This window comes from Pseudorasbora parva, chromosome 4 (genome assembly GCF_024679245.1).
Source record: "Pseudorasbora parva isolate DD20220531a chromosome 4, ASM2467924v1, whole genome shotgun sequence".
In the NCBI taxonomy this organism is placed as follows: Eukaryota; Metazoa; Chordata; class Actinopteri; order Cypriniformes; family Gobionidae; genus Pseudorasbora; species Pseudorasbora parva.
In genome coordinates this window covers 28821993-28846927 of record NC_090175.1, presented here as the reverse complement: position 1 = coordinate 28846927, position 24935 = coordinate 28821993, and the positions used below count along the sequence as shown (strand labels likewise).

The window sequence follows — 24935 nt, the reverse complement described above, 5'->3', positions numbered from 1 at the left end:
ATAATGTCCCATATCTACTACATTGATGACCCAGTTTAAATACAGATTCATCTTCCCAGCGCTGAAGTACCCCTTTAAGAATTTGACTGCACTGACACAGATGAGAACAAATTCCTGAACTGAATTCAAGTTGAGGACTCTGGATAATGACACTATTGTCTTCTGCAGAGGTGACTTTGAAGTTTGCAACATTAAAATATTTATTGAATTGAATTGAGCCAAATGATGACACTACTGCATTCTATAGTGATGTCTTTGAAGTCATCTCATAACTGATATAACTGCAAATTGTCACAGATATTGAACTGACTCAAAGCGTATAACGACACTGTTGTCTTCTGTATAGGTGCTTTCCAGCTGAAACTGAATTTGCTTCATATGAATTTTGCAACATTAACACTGATATTTTCCTGTTTATTACTGTGAAGCTGCTTTTGAAACAATATGTATTGTATAAATGTGACTTGACATGAATTACACTACATATAAGCTAATATAAATTGAAGACAAAACAAATAGGAAAACATTTAGAAGGAAATGCTCTTTGATGAAAAAAAAGCCTAACTAAAAGGATAAGAGCAAACATCCTTTATTCTGAGCTCAAACAGGAAGTTCCTTCATGATGGGGCGTAATCGGAGCTCTTATCGCAGTGAAAGACTGAACCCAAATAGTCCACTGTTTGTGTTTCAATCTGCGGCTCTCTGTGATGAATGAAATGTAAATAAGTGTTGTGGCCCCTGCAGGGGGACGAAGAAAGAAAGGGAGAGAAAAAGACAGACAGAGACTTAACATCTGTCCCATGCACACACACAGACACTTCGAAATTCTTGTTCCCAAAGCAAACGTGCACACACACAAATATCCACATGCACAGGAAATAACAGCAATGGAAAAAAAAAGCCATACTGTAAACATTTTACAAACAGGCTGCTTCCTCAAACAGACATACACAATCACACAAAAACAACCTCACCAACAAACTTCAAGAAGATCAGTCAGTGAGTCAGTTAAGATTGTGTGTAACAGTAATATTCTCTTTGACGTAGTTCAGCAAGCCAGCTTGCTTTTACAAGCCTGTTTAGATTATAAATAAAAACTCATATCATACTCATAACAGATTATACTCACAATTACAACAAAATATGATTGATGAAATTGTATCTAATTTACAAAGCTCCAGAGCTTGAGAGTCTATCAGTTTATATTAAACACTAATCAGAGGATCATGCAAACACACTTAGTTGTGTTCGTGAGAAAGTCTGTGAAAAATGTATAGTCTGAATAAATGATTAAATAATGAACAAGCTTAATAAAAACATGAGGTTGTGAAGCCACTAGCCAGACACACATGGTGCGGAAATGAATGGTGAGCAAAGGATGAGTGTAATGGGCTCATTTAGGAGTTGTTGGCTTGTCTTGCGTGTTAGTAAATATGTACCATATGAAGTGAACCGTTACACCACTGTGTCTTGCTTTGTGTACGGCCTTTCATAAGGTCATTTAGAAACATGTCAGGCTAAGCTGGAGTTCAAATAGTTTTAAGAGACTTTCAGATGAATACCGTGAAACTCTCCACAAGTATATTATAAAAAAAGGTCAAAAGATTAGGATCTGTACGATTTTTAAATGTTTTTAAAAGAAGTCTCGTGCTCACCAATGCTGCATTTATTTGATACAAAATACAGTAAAAACAGAAATTTTGTGAAACAGTATTAAAATATAAAATAATTGTAAAATGTAATTTATTCTAGTAATGGTAACACTGAGTTTTCTTTTCAGCATGATTGTGTCACATGATCCTTCAGAAATCATTCTCATCAGCTGATTTGCTGCTCAAGAAACATTTATTGTTATCAATGTTGAAAAAAGGACAATTTCAGGATTATTTGATGACTTTTCATAACTTTTTTTTAGAAATAAATTACACTTTTATTCAGGGGGGTTCATTAAAATGATCAAAAGTGACAGTCAAACTTTTAGAATGTTACAAAAACCTTTTTTTTTCAGATAAATGCTGAATCCTAAAAAATCCTTAAAAAAACAACTGTACATAACTGTTTTCAACCGATTATTTACTCGTAGAAAGGAAGTTTAAGAAACACTAAATTGTTTTTAATACAAGGAAAAATGGTGAGTATACTGTATGGAACATAGCTAAATAAATATTTTGTTTTTGGTAGGTAAAATTAGCAATTTTAACTTGATAATTAAAAGCAATTTCTTGCAACAAAGACTTGAATATCAGTTAAACAGATTATACCTTATTACACCTAGATTGTGCCTTATTTTGATTGCTGGAGACAGTCAAGAAGGTCAAGACCTTGATAAAGAGGTTTGTTGTGTTTAAAACACGCTATTTTTCATGTAGGGTTAATTTGATCCCAGATACGGTACTCACAACCAAAAACATAGGGCTTATGCCACTGTTTTTTTGTGTGTGTGTTTTTTTTAAGGGAAAAGTAAAAATGCTATTTTTTTATTATCAAAACAACGGAGAGTTCAGATTGTGAACAAACTGAATAAATCAAACTGCTTGCCCCCTATTTGACAAACGTTCAGTTCAGTTAAGTAAGTTCACAGGTCAATTTGATCATATTGTAACCAGGGAACATTTCAATCTCATATCAGGCAGATGTTAAAAGGTTAATTGTAAAAGTCTATTTCGCCTTTTCAGGTTCTTGCTCCTCTTTAATTTGCTGTTATTATTGTCTCTCATTACAGAAGAATCCAATAGGGACCTGACAGGTGACATCCTATCATCAGAGGGAGGGTTATAAAGCTGCTACTCCGGATTACAAGAGGAATTTTAAGACCTATATAAGCCAGAATTTCCTTCATGTTAATGCTTTAAGAACTTTAGGATTTACCAAGCAGAGATAAAAAGGCATATTCCCAAATAAAAAGCAGACAAGCCATATTCATTTAAATCTCAGTGAAGTACAACACAACTCGTCCTGTCTCTCAGAAGAAGAGATTTACACAGACAATTATTACTTGCTGTCTAAAAAATTTTTTTTAAAATTCCCCATAAAATCTAAATTGACAATTCTTATTTTTTAAACGGAATAGTGCAATATTTGTTCAATATAAATGATTTATCCATGCACATAATTAATTATTCTATTTCTTTTTAATAATGTGCCCTCGTATAGGGCCAGATTTACTAAAGAAGGAAAATTAGCGTGAGAGCGGAATTCCAAAAAATTGAGGGGAGTGTAAAGATCGACGATGCGCAAAGAGCACAGCAAATCCTGCATAGCCGAACCATTTGCATAACGACCAACACAATCGACCAAGAGCATCGCCAATAATGTCTGGTTTAAGAAATGTTTTTTTTGTGCAGTAAATAATAGCGCGGCAAATTGATGAGCGCAAATTTTAGTAAATCACCTTGCGTGATTCATTTAAATTCTCTCCTCCCATACATTTTGCGCCTGAAATGGAAACTCCTACAAATGCATAAAAAGGTCGGCTGCAAAATGACTGTCCATGCCTTTTCAGCGCTACTTTTTCACTGTATCCTTAGTAAAGTCAGAATAAAAAGACAATTAAAAAAGAGCAAATGGGAGGAGATGTTATTTTAATTATAGATTATGGGTCAGATTTACAAACAGCTTACGCTAGCGCAAACCCTTTTTTGGTGTTAAAGGGTAAATTTACCCAAAAATGAAATTTATGTCATTTTATGACTCACCCTAATGTCGTTCCTCACCCGTAAGACCAGAAAGCTAATACAAACATCATCAAAGTAGTCCATATGTGACATCAGTTAGTTAATTAGAATCTCTTGAAGCATTGAAAATACATTTTGGTCCAAAAATATCAAAAACTACGACTTTATTCAGCATTGTCTTCTCTTCCGCGTTTGTTTTCAAACATCAAATAAAGATTCAAACGGTCATGATTCAGCTTATTGATTCATGATTCTGATCGCGTGTCAAACTGCTGAAATCACGTGACACTGGCGATCCGAATCATTGATCGATTCACTGATTCATGACCGTTTGAATCTTTATTTGAGGTACACGGAAGAGAAGACAATGCTGGATAAAGTCGTATTTTAGTTGTTTTTGGACCAAAATGTATTTTCGATGCTTCAAGAGATTCTAATTAACTAACTGATGCCACATATGGACTACTTTGATGATGTTTTTATTTTCTTTCTGGACATGGACAGTAGACTGCATATGCTCTGGGACTAAAATATGAAATATCTTAAACTGTGTTCTGAAGATGAACGGAGGTCATTAATGACATAAATTTCATTTTTGGGTGAATTCTAACCCTTTAACACCAAAAAAGGGTTTGCGCTAGCGCAAGCTGTTAGTAAATCCGACCCATAATCTATAATTAAAATAACATCTCCCATTTGCAATGTCATCTCTTCTTTTCTCTGATGACGTGTTCACCAGCACAATGGCGGGACAACCTGCATTCAGGCCTATATGTAGGATTTTTATAATAACCAAGCATGCAAAACTGAGCTTGCTAATGGGGTTCGTGGGCATTCTTGCCTTGTCACATTTACTGTTACGAACTACATCGCATGAATCACGTAAATTATATATTTTGAATTCAAAGTGATGAAATTAGACAGAAGTATATTAGTTTGCATCCCTAATTATTTATGTCAGTCGTTTACCATTTCTATCGTAAAACAGCTGTCAAATATTAAATGTTTAGTTTACTTAGGTTACATCTTATCTTGCATTTAAGGACCGTTAACTGAAGCACTGAAACAAAATCCAGGGGGTGGAGTTGGGGTAGGTTTAGTCTGCGGTAAATATTTTTTCATTCAGAATTCTACAGAATATCCAACCCGATATCACGGCAATTTGTACATATTTTACGAGGTGGCTGATTCGTACAAATTTGTATGACCCCGTTCATACAAATTTATTAGTTTAAATCGTGCGTATCTGACGAGTTGCCAAATTCGTATGAATTCGTACGAATGACCTACCTCAAACCCCGTTCCTAAACCTACCCGTCACTGGGGTTTAGACAAAACTTACAAATTCATACAAGTGAGGTCGTACAAATTCATACGAATATTTTACTTCGTAAAATACGTAACGAATTGGCCGGATGTGGGGAGACGCGGCGTGTGTTGCGTTCTTTAACGGCCCGCCTGAAAACAAATGTTGTGACGCCAAACTCCCTTGTGGAAGAAGAAAGCCGTTGTGTTTATAACTGTAACAATGAGCGCTTACCAGAAACAACTAAACGCTGCATTTTCAAAAGTATGTGAAGTTTGTGGCTCAATTGTTTCAGTAATATAGCAAAGTAATACAGCAAAGTATATAAAGTGGGAGTAGTTGGATCAGGCAGTGAGGACATCTCGAAATTCATAAAGCCCTCAAACTTTGATTTGATTAGCCATCTCAAACATGTTGGCATTGATGAGCGGTGTTAGATCACTGGGGCAGCTCAAATAAGAAGGTTGGTTATCTTGCCATCATGCAATATCCCTGCAGCTCCAAAGTAGAGTTGATATTAGCCAATTATTTCACAACCTTTACTATACACTGCAAAAAATACTGGAGTCCTCAATAGTGTGTTCGGCCCATTTACAATAACAAACCACAAAGATACAACGATCCAATCAATTCCCAATGGACAAATCAAGTCCTACATTTTGCCATGTTTGAGAAGCCATTTCACACAGATCACACATCACAATAGGGACATCAAAAAAGACAACCGCATCCTTTAACAAATTTTAAACAATGAACAAGACAGAAACTGCAATTTCAGTCTGGGTAGATACTTGTATTTCTTCATACTTGTACTGTGGTCTGGAACAAGAGCAATCAAAACCAATAACATCTGTCATTTATAGGAACAATATCTCATCTATGTACTCACCTCTATATAGGACATAATTTAAGCTGTGTCTTGTGCATATGTAGGTCATTTAACATCCCACTGCATCTCCTCTCATCCTTTTGTCCTTCATACAATAAAAGTCCACAACAAAAATAGTAATTTTCACACACTGGCATATAAATCACTCTCTTTTCTCTCTCTCAGTAGCTGTTGGCAGATATGGGCCGTGTGTGTGTGTGTGTGTGTGTGTGTGTGTGTGTGTGTGTGTGTGTGTGTGTGTGTGTGTGTGTATGTGTATGTTAACTTTCCCTTCTCACAGGGACTGTTTGAAAGTACTGCCACTTTCTTTAGACCCTCATTTGAGAACAGTTGTGTAAAAACATGAGGTGAAATCGACACAACCATAACACAGGTTAATCTTTTTCCTCGTTCCTTAGTATCCATTCGCTCTCTTTTTTTTAGCAGTGTGATCTCTCCGTCTCTATTTCCGTCTGTTCTGTATATTTTAGGGAGATGCAAAATTTCCTCCCTCTGTCCTCTCTGCACTAATCAGGTCACAGGCGTAAAGGAAGCTTTAGGCAAAACCTTTATATGTTACTGATAGATACATTATCCTGTTCTACTTAAAGTAGCATTACCTTTAAGAGGATAGAAAAAGAGCCAAAGGAGAACAAAAAAAGGAAGCAAAGTTTACAACAACGTAGTATTCCCATGCACTTTGTTTACAAATAGCTTTTTTAACTGAGTTTTCCCACAAATGGATACATCCCTTCACCAGCTGGGTTGAATATAAGCTAAGCTCATTCGACAGCATTTGTGGCATAATGTTGATTACCACAAAAAAATATTTTGACTCTTTAAATAACCAAAAGCAAAAATCAAGGTTAAGTGTATGTGCTCTTATGAGTATGCACTTCAGTGAACGTAAATCGGGTTAATTTCTAGAGAATTAACAAAATTAGTGCCCTTACAATCTCTTTTTCCCAGTTAAAACGTTTATTATTTAAGCTGTACATTTTTCTCATTACATTGTCTCTGCCAAAAAGTTGCAATGTTATTTTGGTATCATTGAGATACAAATATTTTGAAATATTTTAATATTTAAGTATGTCTATATATTTACCTATAATAAACCTGCAGAGTTGTTAATATTTTGATACTTTTCACTGCAAGTGTTTTACTCTAAAATTAGTATGTAAGTATAGTAAGTATATTGTTTACTTGTGGCTATACTTTTAGAGCAAGTGTACAGATTGGCCTCATTAAAGGGTTAGTTCACCCAAAAATGAAAATGCTGTCATTAATTACTCGCCCTCATTTCATTCCAAACCCATACGGCAGTGTAGGAGACTGGAACGGAAGATATGAGATTGTTGAATAAAGTCGTTATTTTTGTTAGCTTTTGCACTTGAAAAGTATTTGTGTCTCTTCGTTGAACCACTGGAGTTACATGGACTATTTTATATGTCTTTACTACCTTTTTGGGACTTAAAAGTTGAAATTACACTGCAGTCTATGCAGGGGTCAGAAAGCTCTTGGATTTCATTAAAAATATCTTACTTTGTGTTCCGAAAATAAACGAAGGCCTTACGGGTTTGGAACAACATGAGGGTAATTAATGACAGAATTTCATTTTAAGGTGTACTAACCCTTTAACTTCCTCACTGTGATTCAGGTTTGTGCTTTTTTTTCTTTTCTTTTTTTAAGAAATAAATAAATAAAAATACATGCTAATGATTGAGCTTAATTTACTGAACATAGAATATTTATATAAGCCATGCATTGTCCCTCTTTTCCTGGTAGACACACACTCTATTGGCTCCCTAACGCACTGTAGTTTAATGAGCATACGACTATTTAGTCTCCCACCCAACAAGACACTTCACAAACAGCTGCATTCTACATGCCACGTTTCCTAGATACACCACAAACAAACAAGGCACAGACTAAGAATGTGTTGGTTGTTGATTTTTGACTGGTTTTAAATGTAGCAGTGATTGACAAATCTAGATACGGTCATAGCCGTGCCGCATTCTCTCCATGGTCTGGAGTCTGGACATCTCAATTAGTTTTTGACATTTTTGACTGAAGAAGCTCATTAGTGTCAAAGACAGAGTGGTAAAACTGCCTAATCGTGAAGCTTTGTAACACTTTCCAGACCTTATAATGGCCCTTCCAAGAGTAGCTGTATTGAAAAGAATGTCAATTTCTCTGATAACATTATATAATATTACTAATATATATAACATATATATATATATATATATATATATATATATATATATATATATATATATATATATATATATATATATATATATATATATATATATATATATATTCAAAATCCACATGAGGGTCTCATAGAGTATAAAAGTTTGGCTAGTTTCACATAAGATTAATTCATGCAACATCCATGTGATTTTCATATAATTGTTAACAACTGTTAATACGTTAACTTGGGTTAGTAATTAATCCTGGGGGTAACTATGAGATTTCACACTGTGCATTTGATATCCCAGGGTCAATGTTCTCATTTGCATATCTACAAGATTAATAACGTTGATGAAGAAATATAGCGAACTTGCTTGTCCAGCTGTGAAAAAGGTCAGTGCGTAATTCTGCTCCGATTTGATAAAATCTTCTGAAACATACTAGAATAATAATGATAATGTCTCTTCATTATGTCAGTTAACCTGTTCGTCACTCTACAATTTTTTTTGTCTTTTAACTAACATGCACAGACTTTTGCAGTTTCCAAAGCTTTCTGCATTCATTTTTAATGAGGTAACCAGTTTATAATTGGCTGTCTGTTGCAGTACAACTAAAAGGTAGGGTAGGTAGGAATCATCTAAATCACTTTTGTCCAAATGCATTTAAACTTTCTTTATATGTCAATACATAATTAAAATGTAAGTACTCTGAAAAAGACAGTATAAAAATTAGCCTTTAGCCTTTTTAAGCTGCAATAAACAACGCACATTATTTTAGTTCGGGACGAAACAAGGGATTGGCTTGGGCGACTGTCACTCTCTCTCGCTACCATGGCGACCACCTCTTACGCTACAGGATCTCCCCACGTGCGCGCACCCGTTTGATTTGAGTAGTTCAAGAGGCACGAAACCTAGGCAAAATAATGGCAGAGAAAGAGCATTTAAAATTCACAGTGCTGGGTTTTGCAGTCAGCAAAGGCAAAGAATGCAACAACAAAATGAAGATAGTACAAGAAAAGGCAATGCACAAAAAGTCTTAAAGAAATAAACAAAGAAATCAAACGCGAGTAAATATCTGCGTGGCTTTTCAACGATGGTGAGAACTGAGGGACCTGAAAAACGACTCATTGCTGGCTGTATTTCTACTGGACATTTTTTTGGTTTATGCTTTCATGAAGCATTGTATCACTAGCACATGAAGCTCCCTAATATAGCTAATAACATTACTTAGCATAAAGTTACAATATTATACACTTACCCATTAGTAGAGATGATAAATACTCAATATGTTTAGTTCAAGTTGATCGCTGTCGTGTTGAATTTTGCAAAATTTAACTTTAGATTACAAAATGCATGTGTAAACCGCATCTAGAAACTTTTTGTAGAACTAAGTTAGCTTTAGCTACTACTAATCAACAATGCTTTCATCATGGAAACTCTTACATGCAAAACACAGTATATGTTATGAATCTTACATGAAATTCATCTTCATCACAGTATAACTGATGTTATTGGGAAAACCAAAAGCCTGGGGGTGGCTTTGGAAAGAGCCCAGAAGGGAGAAGGTGGAGTGAATGGAAATAATGAGCTGTCTTTAAAACAGTCGTGAGAGGTCTACAGACACTCAATTTTTATACTTTCTTTTTCAAAGTACTTACATTTTAATCATGTATTGAAATATAAAGAAAGTTTAAACAAATTTGGAAATATTTTTTTTTAACCAATTCTTACCTACCCTACCTTTAATGTAACCATTCTGGCTTTTCCTTTTTTCCCATGTAATCGCTCTGTCTTAATTAACATCAATAAATAAGCTTGTAAACAATATGCCGAGTCATATAGGCATATTTTTACATTTACCCCAGAAAAGCCATTTAGTGAGCTGGTAATGTAATACACATGTCAAAATGTATTCGTTTACCAATCATGCATTATGGTAAAAGTGTTTTGAGGTCATAATAATACAGTATTGTGAAAGGAATTGCATTAAAGGGGATATTATGCTCCTTTTTACAAGATGTAATTTAAAGGGGGGGTGAAACACTCAGTTTCAGTCAGTGTCATGTCAATCTTGAGTACCTATAGAGTAGCATTGCATCCTGCATATCTCCGAAAAGTCTTTATTTTTTTTATAATTATATAAGAAAGATGCGCTGTTCCGAGTCTTTCCGAAAAAAGCCGAGCGGGTGGGGGCGTGTCGTGTGAGCGGAGCTAAATAATGACGTGTGCAGCAGCGCGCTGCTATTGTGTTGAGTCGAGTGCGTCGTAATGCTGTCATCCCTAACAGCGGGAAAAACTTTATTCAAAATAAAAATATGGCTTTTAATCAGATACAGCCATACATCTATGATCCGGAATCAGACCCAGAGGCTGCAGTTGAACAGGAGCAGCAGCAAAAACGACTAGAGCAGGACGTCTGTATGTGGTACAAGTTATACACTAACTATATAATATGCTTAGCGACTTGTGTTATTTACATATTTATACTTGAATTATATCGTCGTATTTTTGTCTTTGAAGGTGTACATGTGGGAAGTGCAGTTGTGCACGTGTGTTTGTGTGTTTACGCGTGGTTTGTGTAGACGTTATTAAGCGGACTGGTTTTGCACAGCAGGTTAAGTTAGTGTTTACATAGAAAGACACGGAATAGTAGCGCATTTGAATGAAGAAGCGTGCTTATTTAGTTCAACATATTTCCCCCCTCTTTGTGTATTTTTGTTTGGAGTGCTTTTACAATACACAAACATAAAGTTACACATATAGTGGCCAGCTAAACAAATGTACACGCACTACACATCGCATGCTCCATTGATCAATTAACTATACGTGATCATGTTTGGGCTACTTGATGAGCATAGGCAAAAAAACACACACATTTGAATCAGTCTTACTTACCGCCTGCGGTTCTAAAGTTGGGACCTTTATCGTTGGGACTGCTCCATCCTTTAGAAATAGTCGATTTGAAAATCCGGCGTCAAACTGGGCCTTGTTTATAAAACTGTCGGCAACGAAATGCAGCGAACAGATATAAACATTCGCGCAACTGAGTTGCTGATCTGGAAAAGCAAATTCCATCCACTGTTGCCTTACCGCGGGGTTTTGGGGAATCTGTGCAGGACTGTCTTGGTCTGGCAACCAAAAACGCACTTTTTGGGTGACATTGTTAGTTGTGCAGATCACCTGTGCAGTGCAGCCTACGAGCCAGCGCGTTGATGGGCGTAGGCTGTTGCTTTCGCTCTCTCCTTCGCTCTCTCTCACGCGCTTCCGGTAGAATTGTCCGTAAGGCCCATACAAGGAAATTCCGCCCCCACTAACGTCAGTGGGGACGCATGATCTCAAAAAACTTGCCGAAACTTATGACTAACCGGAAGTAGTATTTTTGACAAAGAAATACTCCCATCAAACGTCCACCTTAACTTTTGAAACTTTGTCTATGTTTAGTATGGGATTCCAAGTCTTTAACAGTGTAAAAAGATCAGTATGCATGAAACAGCATTTCACCCCCCCTTTAAGTCTCAGGTGTCCCCTTAAAATAACTCACATTTATACTAATTTCGGACTACAGTCAAGAACAGGTTGTTTCCCCCCTCTATACAAAATAACCACCTTTTTTTTTTACAGTGTAGTTTAAACATCTAATGTTTCATTTTCTAAGCACATTATCTGAAGCACACATATCCAGACAACAGATGTCAAGTCTTGTGAGTAACTTCTCTTTCGCATTTTTTGTTGTGTTTAAACTGTCAGATATACACAATGACGTTACTTGCGAAAAACAAAATAGCAGTGCCGTGGGAGGAAACATGCAGATTAAACTGCATTCAACTTACAAAAAAAGGGTAACGCCTCTTGCAGTAACGCTGTAACGCTCATCAGACGTAGCATAAGCATTTTGAACTGCAAGCAGCGTTACACTTTTTGGCCTTTATTAAGGCCCCCCCTTTACACCTCCGGCATCAGAGAAAGGAGACGTTTTCTCTCCAATCATCTACCTAGGCCAGGGAAGTTCTCACTCCGCATCCAGACGCCAAGGGCTCTCTGTTGTGGTCAGACGTACGCACTACCAATGTCCAGCCCATAACCTCAGCAAAACAGGTATGCTCACTGCACCTCACCCCTCCGCTTACTCGGTCTCATTTCTTACACGAGTGGAAGCATTTGCCAGGGGTGTCACCATGCTACACGCTTCAGTTTTGCCGCAGCCCCCTCCCCCCCAACCCCCCACTACTCGCTCGGCCATCATGTATCTGTCGGGACCTGTCGCAGGCTTCTGGGTCTCATGGCCGCAGCATCCCAAGTGCTTCCTCTGGAACTGCTTCACATGAGACTGTTCAACTGGTGGACGAAGTTTGCAGGGACTCGATCCACAGGATCGCCCTATCGCCTACTAAGAGTGTCGCAAAGTTGTGCTCGAGCTCTGTCAGTGTGGCAAGACCCTCTCTTTCTCCAAAGAGGTGTCAGCATGGGGTTGTTTTCAGTCGTCAGATAATTCCGATGGACGCCTCTCTCACCGCTTGGGGTGCGGTGTTCGAAGGCCGACAAGCATGCAGAGTCTGGACGGGGGAGACTCTAGCCTGGCACATAAACTGTCTAGAGCTGAGAGCGGTCTTCCTGGGCCTTCGGCACTTTCTCCCTTTTCTTATACGGGGACCATGTCATTGTTAGGACAAACAACATAGAGGTGGTGTTGTACATCGCCAGGGGGGATTGCGATAGCGCACCCTGGACAGATATGCGCGTCGCCTTCTCCTATGGGCTCAGGGTAAGTTCCTGTCCCTCAGGGCGGTTCATGTTCCTGGGATCCTGAACCTCGCAGCAGACTTTCTATCGAGGCAGAAACTCAGGTCAGGGGAATGGTTGCTGAACCCGTTAACAGTAGCCTAAATTTGGGAGCGGTTCGGCAGGGCGGAGGTTGACCACTTTGCGACGGATGAGTCGTCTGGGTCTGGATGCATTCGCTCATCCTTGGCCAAGGCTGAGACTTTATGCATTTCCGCCCATCAAGTTGATTCCGGATGGGAGGACCTGTTGTCCCAACTTCAGGGCAGGATCTGGCATCCTCATCCAGAAATTTGGAAGCTGTGGGTCTGGCCAATCAAGGGCCACCCACTATGAGCAATGGTCTTCCTGCTGACGTTCAGGAGACCATTGGTAGTGCTAGAGCTCCCTCTACTAGAAAACTCTATTCCTCAAAGTGGGGAGTTTTTGGGACATGGTGATCAGCTCGGGCAGTGAACCCAGTTGACTGCCATGATGGCTAAGTACTGGAGTTCCTGCAAGAAAAGTTTGCGGCCAGTGCAGCGGCAACTCCCCTTAGGGTGTATATAGCTGCCATGGCTGCTCATAGGGAACTGGATTAAGTTCCGTTAGGGAAACATAGATTGGTTTACTCATTTAGGAGAGGGTTAAGGCGCCTGAGATCAGTTCACCACCCTGGTGTTCCCTCCTGGGACCTGTCAGTTGTCCTGTGTGTGGTATACCGTTCCCCTATTGCGTCACTATGCAGCATCAAATGAAACTATGAACGAGATTGTCTCAGGTTACTCACGTAACCTATGTTCTCTGAATAGGAAAAGTGACGCTGCGTACATTGCCAAGCTCGTCGCACTGCAGACAAGCTTCTTTTTCGGCAGAGAAATCTGGATATAAGAAGCCGCTCGCTGGTATAGGCTCAAGGTGTTGAGCAGATGGCCAGGCTGCGCCATCAGCCAATGAAATGGCTTGATTCTATAAGGGCTTCGGACAATCGGCACACCCAGAGGGCGTTCCCCTATTGCGTCACTACGCAGCGTCTCGTTCCCTATTCAGAGAACACAAGTTACGTGAGTAGCCTGAGACGTTTTTAGAGTTTTGTAAAACTGTAGGTAGCATGTTATTCCAATGAGCCTCTGTTCATTAATATGAAGAAAAAGAACCACAGCGTTCTAACACTGGAACACATAGTATTTCATTCACTTCCTGTTCCTGCAGGTGTTTTTCAGAATTAAATTATCGTAAAACTCCTGTAATTCAGTGTTTAAAATGTCCCATTATGAAGCAATCACAGGAAACTAACGAACCATTTCTGTTCTGTCCATCATCCTCTCTCATCAACAAGATCATCGGCCATGTGTGTCTGTGTGAGAGACTTCATGATCAAACAGCCAGAACAGTGTGTTAATAATCAGACCGAGTCAAAACATCATGGTGGCCACATACAAACAGAAAAACACACACACACACACACACTTTAGATTTCCATGTGCTTCAGAGGGAGCCGGAACAGAGAGACTCCCTGAGGTGGAATTAATGAAAAACCCTTTCATGGAAAACTCATCAAGCTGAGAGAGAGAGAGAGAGAGAGAGAGAGAGAGAGAGAGAGAGAGAGAGAGAGAGAGAGAGAGAGAGAGAGAGAGAGAGAGAGAGAGAGAGAGAGAGAGAGAGAGAGAGAGAGAGAGAGAGAGAGAGAGAGAGAGAGAGAGAGAGAGAGAGAGAAAAGAGAGAGAGAGAGAGAGAGAGAGAGAGAGAGAGAGAGAGAGAGAGAGAGAGAGAGAGAGAGAGAGAGAGAGAGAGAGAGAGAGAGAGAGAGAGAGAGAGAGAGAGGAGGTCGCTAGCGTATGTATGAGAGAGAAAGTAAAGGAGAAAGTAAGAAAGAGATAGCATGTCCTTGTGTGTGTAGTGAGTGGAGGGGGGGTCAGAGCGCGTGACCTCTCATTTCATACTTTAATTAAAATCTCCCCCTGACGTCCTCCTCTCTTCCATGCTGGCTCGCCTTCCCACAGAGGCCATCAGTGCCAGCACACACACACACACACATTCTTTCCTCGGCCCTCCGCACACACCGGCACCCGCGTACACAAACACACACTCCATTTGAAAAGACATGTTTACTCTATCTCTAATGTCCTCCTGTGTTTCATTAGCTCTGTAACATTCTGTAAACACCAGGGGAACTTTCAGAGCATTGCTTACACCACCATTACACAGAATACACAAGAGAACCATCAGATGCTAAAACACATCATATGCAAACAGCTAATGGATCCAAAAAAAATGTCTTTTTGAGCACCCGAATGAGAATTTTGTCAATTAAGGATAAGCCCTTGGTACAATTTGTGTACAAACAGCTTTATGTACGATTTACACAGAGATCCGTTCTGCTTGTGTTTTATGAAAAAGGCCCCTCGAGTCCACAGACATCATATTTAACTTGTGCGCAACATTGCGAGAACAGCTGTTATCAGAGTAATCCATCATTTGTTTTACAGTGTGTTTTACCTGCTCAGCAAAAAGGAAAAAAAAAAACAAGAACTAAGCATCGTAATGTTTTGAAGATGAACATGAGTAGGCGTACATATGAAGATATGTGTGTGTTGTTGATGTGTGTGTGTGTGTGTGTGTGTGTGTGTGTGTGTGTGTGTGTGTGTGTGTGTGTGTGTGTGTGTGTGTGTGTGTGTGTGTGTGTGTGTGTGTGTGTGTGTGTGTGTGTGTGTGTGTGTGTGCGTGTGCGTGTGCGATAAACAGCAGCTGGAGTTTCCCACAGATCAAACAGAAAAAGAACAATAATGAACAAAGTGCTGAAACCCCATGATGAACTTCATGCCCAATGAAGAGAACCTTTAATGCTGATATGAAGGAAACTCATCCCAGTAACCAACACCAGACCACAACCACTTTAAGATAAACTTTACACCTTGGTCACCATAAAAGAGATACCTACTCTAGCCCTGCAGAGTGTTACATTAATTCATCTCATCTTTATATCTCAGACATATATCACATGTGAGATAGTTTATAAGTGTCTGTGGATGAAATTACATCATCTTAACATATATCTAGATTGATTTATTTAAAAATACATCATTCTAATTTATACATACAGTGGCTTAACAACTTGTCGTCACACCTTACAAATCTCCTATGATGAGCATAATTTTCATTTTAAATTAATTTAAATACATTTTAGACAAATTTTAAGATGAATAAAGTAAACAAATTGAATCATTGAACTTTATTAAAATAATACAATTCTTGAAAAGAAAACCCTTTAATTAGATTTATGTAATTTAATGTACCCTTTAAATAATTATGTAATCAGTATTATTATTAATGTTTTTTTTTTACTAAACTGCTTCACTGCTTATTATTCTCTGAAAAACGCTTGTCAGCCAATTCAGAGTCATGTGAAATGATCAACAAACATCATGAAGGGATGAAATGATTCAACATGAAATATTGTCAGCACTCTTGCAGACCCGCGTGACTATATGTCAAGGTCAAAAGTATTTTAAAAAATCTGATAACTGTTCTTTCTATTCACATATTTTTGTTCAATTTAAAGTTTTCTTTAAGATGTATATTAAAGTTTGTCCATGTCAATTTCTAGAAGGTTTGCACGTGTTTTAAACTAGATGTGTACAAATTCTGTATCATGGACCCTACATGTGTATCTCTCTCTCTTACATTTTAAATTTACAATTCTATTCTAGTCAGATGTTAACAATCATTCACTTTATGACATTCTTGGAGATTGCGCATCTCAACCATTCTACTATACCTACCATACCTTCTGTTTGACTGCATCTAAAGAAACACCACGCATCACACACACACAAAGAAACCCACACGGTGTGCATGTAAGGGGACATTTTTAAAACTCTCATCAATCCAACTCATCGTCAAGTACACACAGTCTTACACTTACACAAAAGCAGATGGACACGCAAACACAATAGTGCCATAAAGATATCAACAGTATTTTAAGCCCTTGTTCGCTAACACGTTTCTTTTATGATACGCAGCATGCCACAACAAAGCTATCAGCTGTCTGAGCAGCTGCATCGGCGGTTTCCAATAGAGTCACTAAAGCTTTGAGAGATCTGAACACACACACACACAAAGGGTATCTATTTCAACCACACATGTACAACAGCAGACCATAAACTCCACAGCCGTATGTAATGATTGATATTACAGGATTAAAAATATACTGCAGGTTTAAAAGTGCGGCAATCGAAACCTCGTGATAACGCAAGCGTAGAAAAACTGTGTGGATGGATTACAGATCTGGTTCTGTGTCACACATTCACACACTTGTCTTTTTTCCTTCGACTAATCCCTCGCTCCGCACTAATACACTGTGGAAGGGCCGAATCAAACCTTGCTGACTGATAGAGGCTTGTGTTACTGGTGGATAGGACCTGAAGGTCAAGGGAAGAGAGACGTGCAGAAACGTCTGTTTGAGGTTAGTGTGTGTGTGTGTGCAGGCACATAAGAAAGAGGGAAAAACAGCGGGTGAGTGCAAGATAACATGAATTCCTAAATGAAAGCAATCACACTGACATCAATTAATTGTCTGCGGATAATTTGCTGTCTAGGGTGCCAGTGCCGCTGGTACGAGTGTTTGTTTTGACTGTAATCCGTGGCCTTTAAAATGTCTCCCATTTGAAGATCACAGAAAGAGAACACACACTGACAGACTCCTCTCACACTGAGCATTCACACGGCTGTGACAAGAAAATCTTCAAAGACACAAATACCCATTTTTGCAGAGTATACGCAAAAGGTCTGCACTAAGCTATGTCTGTCGTCTCACTTTCTTGCCTGGTCTTCCACAAAGGCACACACAAGCCTGCCTAAACTCCACTTCGCAGAGTTTCTGAGAGAAAGGTCACAGTACAAAGCCAATGAGTCGTGATGCATCACGTCCGTTAAAGACTTTCTGGAAGTGAACGTGATTCCATGAAAATAAATAATTCAGTAAATAAGTGCAGGCAAACTGTAAAGGAAGACAAGGCTTTTTTACTATTACGAGCAAAAACAAAAAAACACAGGGAGCCAAATGCCTTTTATGGACCTATTCTGAACTTCCATGTTAGTGAATCAGCCTTTAAATAATGGAAAACATTGTGTTTGTGTGCAACAGAGTCCGATTGCTCTGTCCGTTGAGTGCTGCAGTAAATCAACTATTCGTTTTTATGCTGATCCAAGATGTGTTTTGTTTTGCTTCCAAACAATTACAGGTAGAATTTAGTCATAAAAGCAAATGCTCAGAGTGATGAATGACTCTGTAAAGCAGACAGACCAAGTCAGCACCTATAGGGCATTTTTTTCTGTCTGCCAGAAAAAGCTCACGGATTAGATGACAGTCAGAGAAGACATATCTTTTCAACACTGAGGAGCACTGAGGAAGTAGTCAGATTTGATGAATTAACAGAAGCATAGCTCCAAAAAGGACATGAAAAGTTATTTGAGTCTCACAACATGGGGTGGATTTGTTGTTTACTGTCTTTCGTTAACTCGTGTTGCATTAACAACCTATTTAAAGAAATGATAATGTGCCAGTGCAGAATCCTTTTATCCGGTCGTGATGAGTCAAAGTGCCTATAACTTTGACTCAGCATGAGTCACTTCTTAAATCAAACTGCCACCCTTAGCAACCTATCCAACCCGACCTCATAAGACAACGTAACTATTTTACGAGGTGGCAATTTCATATGACTTTTAATGATTTAATACAAAATCATGCGTTTTAAAGAAAAAAGTGAAGCATGAAGGTCCACCCCTTAACTTAAAGGGATAGTTAACCCAAAAATGAAAATTCTGTCATCATTTACACACACTCATGAGTTTTTTTCTTCTGCTGAACACACAATAAGTTATTTTGAAGAATGTTTGTAACAAAGCAATCAGAACAACCGTTCACTAGTATTCTCGTTCTATCTTCTGATTGGTTACAAATATTCTTCCAAATAACTTAGTTTGTGTTCAGCAGAAGAAAGAAACTCATACATGTTTGGAACAACATGAGGGTGAGTAAATGATGACAGAATTTTCATTTTTGGATGAACTATCCCTTTAACAATCAGTGGAAAGTAAACACAAATGCAATGAATTATAGCCACCAATTCACAAACATGTAAAATAGTTACAAATTGCATTATAATATGTTGGTTTGTCTTTCAATTGAAACTTATCATTTAGGTGTTTAGAGAATTCAAGCGACAGAGGTCCAAGAGTCAGCCCACGCTATCTATGCTATCTGATCTCCATTTAGCTCTGCCAAAATGAAAACATTAGGAGGCCAGACATCGATTAAATAGTCATTATACAAAGATAGAAGCGTTTAAAATGGTCCTTCTCGTGTCGTGTGAGCCTAAAAGAGCAAATCAGAGGGCAGGACAATGGTCTAGTTTGCGCATATGTGTCGTGATAAACAAATATCAAAACACATTCGTAAATTTGTAGATTATTCCTGAGGCAAAAGGTATTAATACTATTAGAATGTAATTCAAAGTGGAGACCAAATGGGCGGGGGAACTGTTAGAGAGCGCCCTTTTAAAACTGCCGCTCTAGGCAATATGAAAAATTAATTAATTTCTGCGGAGAATCAATTTCTATATGGACACCGCCGGAGAGCGAGCGAGCTGGCAGCAATCAGAGATTCTAATCTCGTTCCAGTAACTTGTGTCACAAGCGCTTAACATCTCGCCGGTGCCAAATGGCAGCCTAAATGCGCTCTTTAATAAGCAAGCAGCTATGAGCTGGTGACATAAATTTGCTCGTAGACACCGACGTTTAGATAGGCAAACCCGGTGTTGATCTTTCAAACAAGGCTCACGGGGCTCTCGAGCGCACTCGCGCGCAAACGCATCATCCAATTGCCATCATTCTAAATGTCAGACGATGTAATTTGCTATATTAATACTACTAAAGAGTAGTTGTTTTCAAAGCACGGGAACTTTGATGGCAACAGTCGGTTAGCCTATGACAGCTCAACAGATCTTTTTATAACAGTCGTCTGAACTGATAACGGAACTGAACTGATAACGATATAGAATATATTCAGGCCACGGTGTGAGCCACAGATGCATATTTTCCCATTTCAAACTTGGAATACACAATATAGGCTACATTATAAATAGTGTTTAAAAAAAAAACTAAAGACAGCAAACTACGAGTCCGACCTTACCCGACCACGCGACAATACTGACGATTAACCTGTGAGTTATTCAGTTTAAATTGTAACAAAATCAGACGAGTCCCATTAAATATTCATATCATAGCCTGATACGATCTCTCTCCCTCTCTCTTTTCCAGCAGTCTCCTAAAGTGTTTGTTTACACATGATACTTTTTAGAAAGAGACAAAGAGTTACATTCAGTCATATTTTAACTGCAAGACTGATGGTAAGACACCTGTCCAGCCCATGTGCCTAAAAGGTGTCCCAGGTCTGGATAGGTGCAGTGGAGCGCTGTATGTTCAATGTGATGCTGTTCAGTATGTAACTTGATATGTGCATGATTATCAAAGGCCAAACTGTCCAAACGTGGATCATAAGCAGAAAAATGCGCTGTGCTCAGCAAAGAGTTTGTGAAAGTAACGTCTGCGCTAGATACTGTACTGATATGAGCTCCATAAAGGCGCATGGTACAAGGTGCGATTGTTTCATTCTTTTTAGTTTGGTGCAACTTTTAGAACTTTTCGAAGTCGTGGTTTCTGTATACACACTCACAAAAAAACTGTTGTTCACACACAAATAAATTATTCTTCAGTGGCACCACAAAGGCACTGGAACTTTTACTTTTAAGTGTGCAGGCAGGATATAAAAGTTCCGGATTAGTTTACCTTGCATTGGTGCAGTCGTTATACAGGACCTCGAAGTCTTTTCTCGATATAAGTTTGCAGCGATTGACTCCAGGCTGAATCGCGCCCAGTCCACGGAGGACGCGAACCTGCTCCACGTTGCACACCACCGGCGTTATCTCTAGGCGTTTGAGTTTGGTGTACACGGTGTGCAGTCCACCGACCAAGTGCTTGAGAAAGAGGTCAAACGCCTGCGGGAGGCAGATGAGCTCGTTGCCGCTGACAGTGAAAGACGCGAGCTTTGCGCCTCGGACCTCGACCATTTTGCACTCGTTGTTTTGAGGGGTGTTCTCCACTGGAGAAGGAGTGGAATACACGGGTTTGTGCGGGAGACTACCGATAGGGATACCCGGGCTCGCGGAGGAGAGAAGTTCCGATCTGAAGATGCTCGGTCCGGCTGGGGTGACGGACGGTGAGGGCGAGAGGGTCGCCGGGGTCGAGGAGTTGACAGCCGCGACGATCGACATTGGAGGCGCGTGGGACATCGGTGTCGCGGGCAGCAGCGCAGCCGGTGTGGCCATGTTTAACATTAAATAAATGCCTAAAGTATTCGGACAAAAGTAACGTCTAATTGATAAAACAACAACAAAACCAATTCCGTTTTGTTTGAAAAGTGGAAGCCTGGCACGGGAGAGGGAAAAAAACGAGATATTGTCTGTGCGTCACGACATCGATCAAAGCGTGATAGTGACAGTGGGAAAAAGTGAAGAGCTGCGCTAGTGGTGCTCGGAGTCGGACGAGTTGAATCTGTCACATTGTGGTCCGGGGGAGGAGCCAAGAAACAAAGAGAGTTTGGAAGAGGCACAGCGCGCACGTGTGTTCCTTTCTTTCAGAGCAGGTAGATCTGAAACAATGAACTTCAAAATAACTTGCTATTGTTGTTGAGCATGGTTTACAAGGCATCCTTTATATTACACTAAAGATAAACAAACAGGACAACAGCCAACACATTGCGCGTTTATTTTTGCACTGACTGAGTTAGTTATGTTATGTAACAAGTGCGTGAAATGCTATCTAGTTGTCGCCGTTTATTGATAGGACAAAGTTTATGAAAGGACATCCGTATTGCATTAATTCATGATCGAGATTAAATGAAAAACAACAGCACTCCAATAGTTAATGGCGCTTTGTACATGCACACGGGCAAGTGATTAATTCGCCGCGTGAGAAATTCTGATGAAACAATATTGAAAGCAATTTAAATAAAGCTCATTTAAATGTCAATTCTCATGGTTGGGGCTTTACTATAATTGGCTATTTAATTAAAACAATTTTCACGGTCATTAATACAGCCCGAGCGTTGTAGTGCATTGACATATTTTAATTACATGGTATTAACACAACTGATATGCCTTAGAAAGCACGTTGAAAATTTGAATAAGAAATGGTTTAAGCAATTATACATCATCCCCATGTGGACATTACGAGTATCAGAAAATGACTGGTCAGCATTGAGTGAGAATCAAACAACTTATTGGGCAGTTGCAACACTGTTTTTAAAGTAAAGGAGTGGAGAACATAGGCTACTTGGACGGTTTCACAGACAAGGGTTAAGCTAGTCCCAGATTAAAAAGGCATGTCTGAGCTGCATGTTTTAACTGAAAGCAAATTGCACTGGCATATCTTAAAATATGTCAGTTCCATTGTTTTGTCTCAAGATGCACAGGATGTTAACAAAAGCTACTGAAATACCAATTGATCTAAAGCCTAATTGTGGCTTAATCTAAGACCTGTCTGTGAAACCAGGCCATAACCCATTTTTTTTTTTAAATGTTTTTATTTTTTTTATTTTTTTTGGTCAAGCATGCTCAGAGGCAGGATATAAAGCTTATACTGCCATCTATTGTGAAGGATTTAAGAAGTGAAAAGAATGAAACTGAAATGTCAACGACTATTTGTTATTTTCGAAAGCCCAAAGTGTTCATTATACAGCCTGCAGATCCAGTTTGTAATGGTTCTCAACATTTACAACAGCTTATCTCAGAATAAACACTTATGAGTGCTGAACACTCTTGAGTCACAGCAACATTAATCTCAATTATCATATACACTTCTCAAAGATGCATCATGGTATCCCTGGAACAGCATGAAGCCACTTATGTACCCGATTTCAATGATACTTACAGTCCGTCACAGGGTTTAGTGACATTTCGCAACACATTTCACAGTAAATGGTTCAAGCCATGGAACAAGATTGCACAATGTTATCTGACAATAGTTTTACAATTATTTTGCGAGAACGTTTTTATAGCTACAATAAGATGGGCACTATAAACAATTTTATATTCGTCATATAAGAGTTTACTTCTGCTTTCTGCTTTCATATCTTCTGCAACCTGTAAACCCATCACAAGCTGTTTTGTTTTCTGGTGTTATAACCTTACATTCACCAAACTCTACACAGAACCACGGCTTTTAAATGAATGCTAACGGCCCCATTAAATGTGATTTTATGCATTTCAGAAGGAATTTAACACTGATGTTTTCTAGTTACTTTCAAGTAATTGGCAGTAACTGCCTGCATCCCTCAGTTCCACATTCCTTTATTCAATTCACTACAGTGATTACAGCAGTTCCTCATTGACTTCTCTATTAGAGCTGCGGCCAGAGTCCATTCCCTGACCTTCTCTGCATCGATCGGGCACATTTGTCACTCCTCTATTATAATGCAAAGAGAACATTTGTTATAATGTACATCCGATGCCTTTGCGCAATTGCGATCAATATGTTCAACTACAGACAGAGAGAGACGACCATGTGGATAATTAAAAAATGGGAGAATACACGTTCATTGATTCCCATGAGACGCGTTTAAGTGATGCTTTTCTCTCAATCAATGCTCCTGCTACATTGATATGCAATGAGAACGTCACCCTATGCTCATATACCCTCTTGGATGTTCACCCCAGTCAAATCTCCCTCTCACATTTGCGTACCTATCCATTCGAATTCATGTTTTTCTTTGTCTTATCTCCCATGTCAACCTTAACACCTATGTACAGGACGGAGTGGGAGGGAGTCAATGCCTCAATTCACACACTATTAAGACCAGCGACATCCATCAGCTAAAGCTGCCACACTTTCAAATGCACTGTGCTGGGATGGTCCCTGCAACAGCCCTGTAATTTAATTCCCCCTGCCATGCATACACCCTGCATAGCCACGTCCCCTGATGGATTAATCATGCCATTTCCACAAAGGTCCTTCAGAAGAGAATGGAGTTTGATGCAGCCACTGACGCTTGGTGCCATAACTCAAGCTCTGCCAAAATGCCAGTGTCCTGTTTTCCTGAAGATGGATGTGGGTTTTGGGGAGCTGCTTTGAATGTGTCCTTCATTAGATTAGAATGTATGGATTTGTTCTCAGCTTCAAGGATAAAGAGGAAAATCTAACTGTATAAATTTAACACATCGCAAAAAAATTATATTCTTCACCTTCAAATGAAATATTTAAACTGCCTTAAAGCATAATACAACAACGATTCATTTTTTATATGTCCAATAACAGCAATAAAAGTCTGCATTGCTTTGTCTAAATTAATTAAAAGTAAAACACTAAAAACTAAAATCAATTCTTTTAAATGCTACAAGCTAATTTAGACATTATAATATGTGTGACCCTGGACCACAAAACCAGTCATAAGCTGAGATAATAGCCAACAATACATTGTATGGGTCAAAATAATCAATTGTTCTTTTATGCCAAAATCATTAGGATATTAAGTAGCCTAAAGATCATGTTCCATGAAGATATTACGATATGTAAATGTCCTACCATAAATCTATATAACATGTATTATTATTAGTAGTACTATAGGTTGTTATAGATGTTCTCAATATTTATTTATTTTTTCTTTTTATTCACCCTCAGATTACAGATTTTCAAATAGTTGTATCTCAGCCAACTATTGTCATGTCCTAACAAACCATACATCAATGGGAAGCTGATTTATTCTTATAGCTTATGACATATTATTATGAATTGACCCTTGACTGGTTTTGTGGTCCAAGGTCACATTAAGTAAGAAAATGAAAGGTATTTTTTTCCCCTCAGATTTGAATAATATTATATTCACCAGTTTTATTCAATTATTAGTGTTGTTAAAATCTAAAAATAGGAGAAATGAGCATGCATGTATGAAATATCAACTTATACCAATAAATACAAAAATTATATTGTATCATAAATCATAAAATCATATATTAATCATATTTTACATTAAACTAATTGTAAAATAAGTGTAAAAAAACATTGACGATTAAGGAAAT

At 38.7% G+C, this 24935-nt stretch overlaps 1 protein-coding gene across 1 annotated transcript in view; it reads right to left on the bottom strand.

Moving 5' to 3' along the window:
• dachc (dachshund c) overlaps positions 1-21370 on the bottom strand; it is an 89338-nt gene extending 67968 nt beyond the window's left edge. The window contains exon 1 of the mRNA XM_067441488.1: positions 20650-21370. Within this exon, the coding sequence (XP_067297589.1) occupies positions 20650-21197 (548 nt within the window). The 5' untranslated portion in view covers positions 21198-21370. The remainder of the gene's footprint in view (positions 1-20649) is intronic.
• Between the last annotated feature and the right edge of the window lie 3565 nt (positions 21371-24935).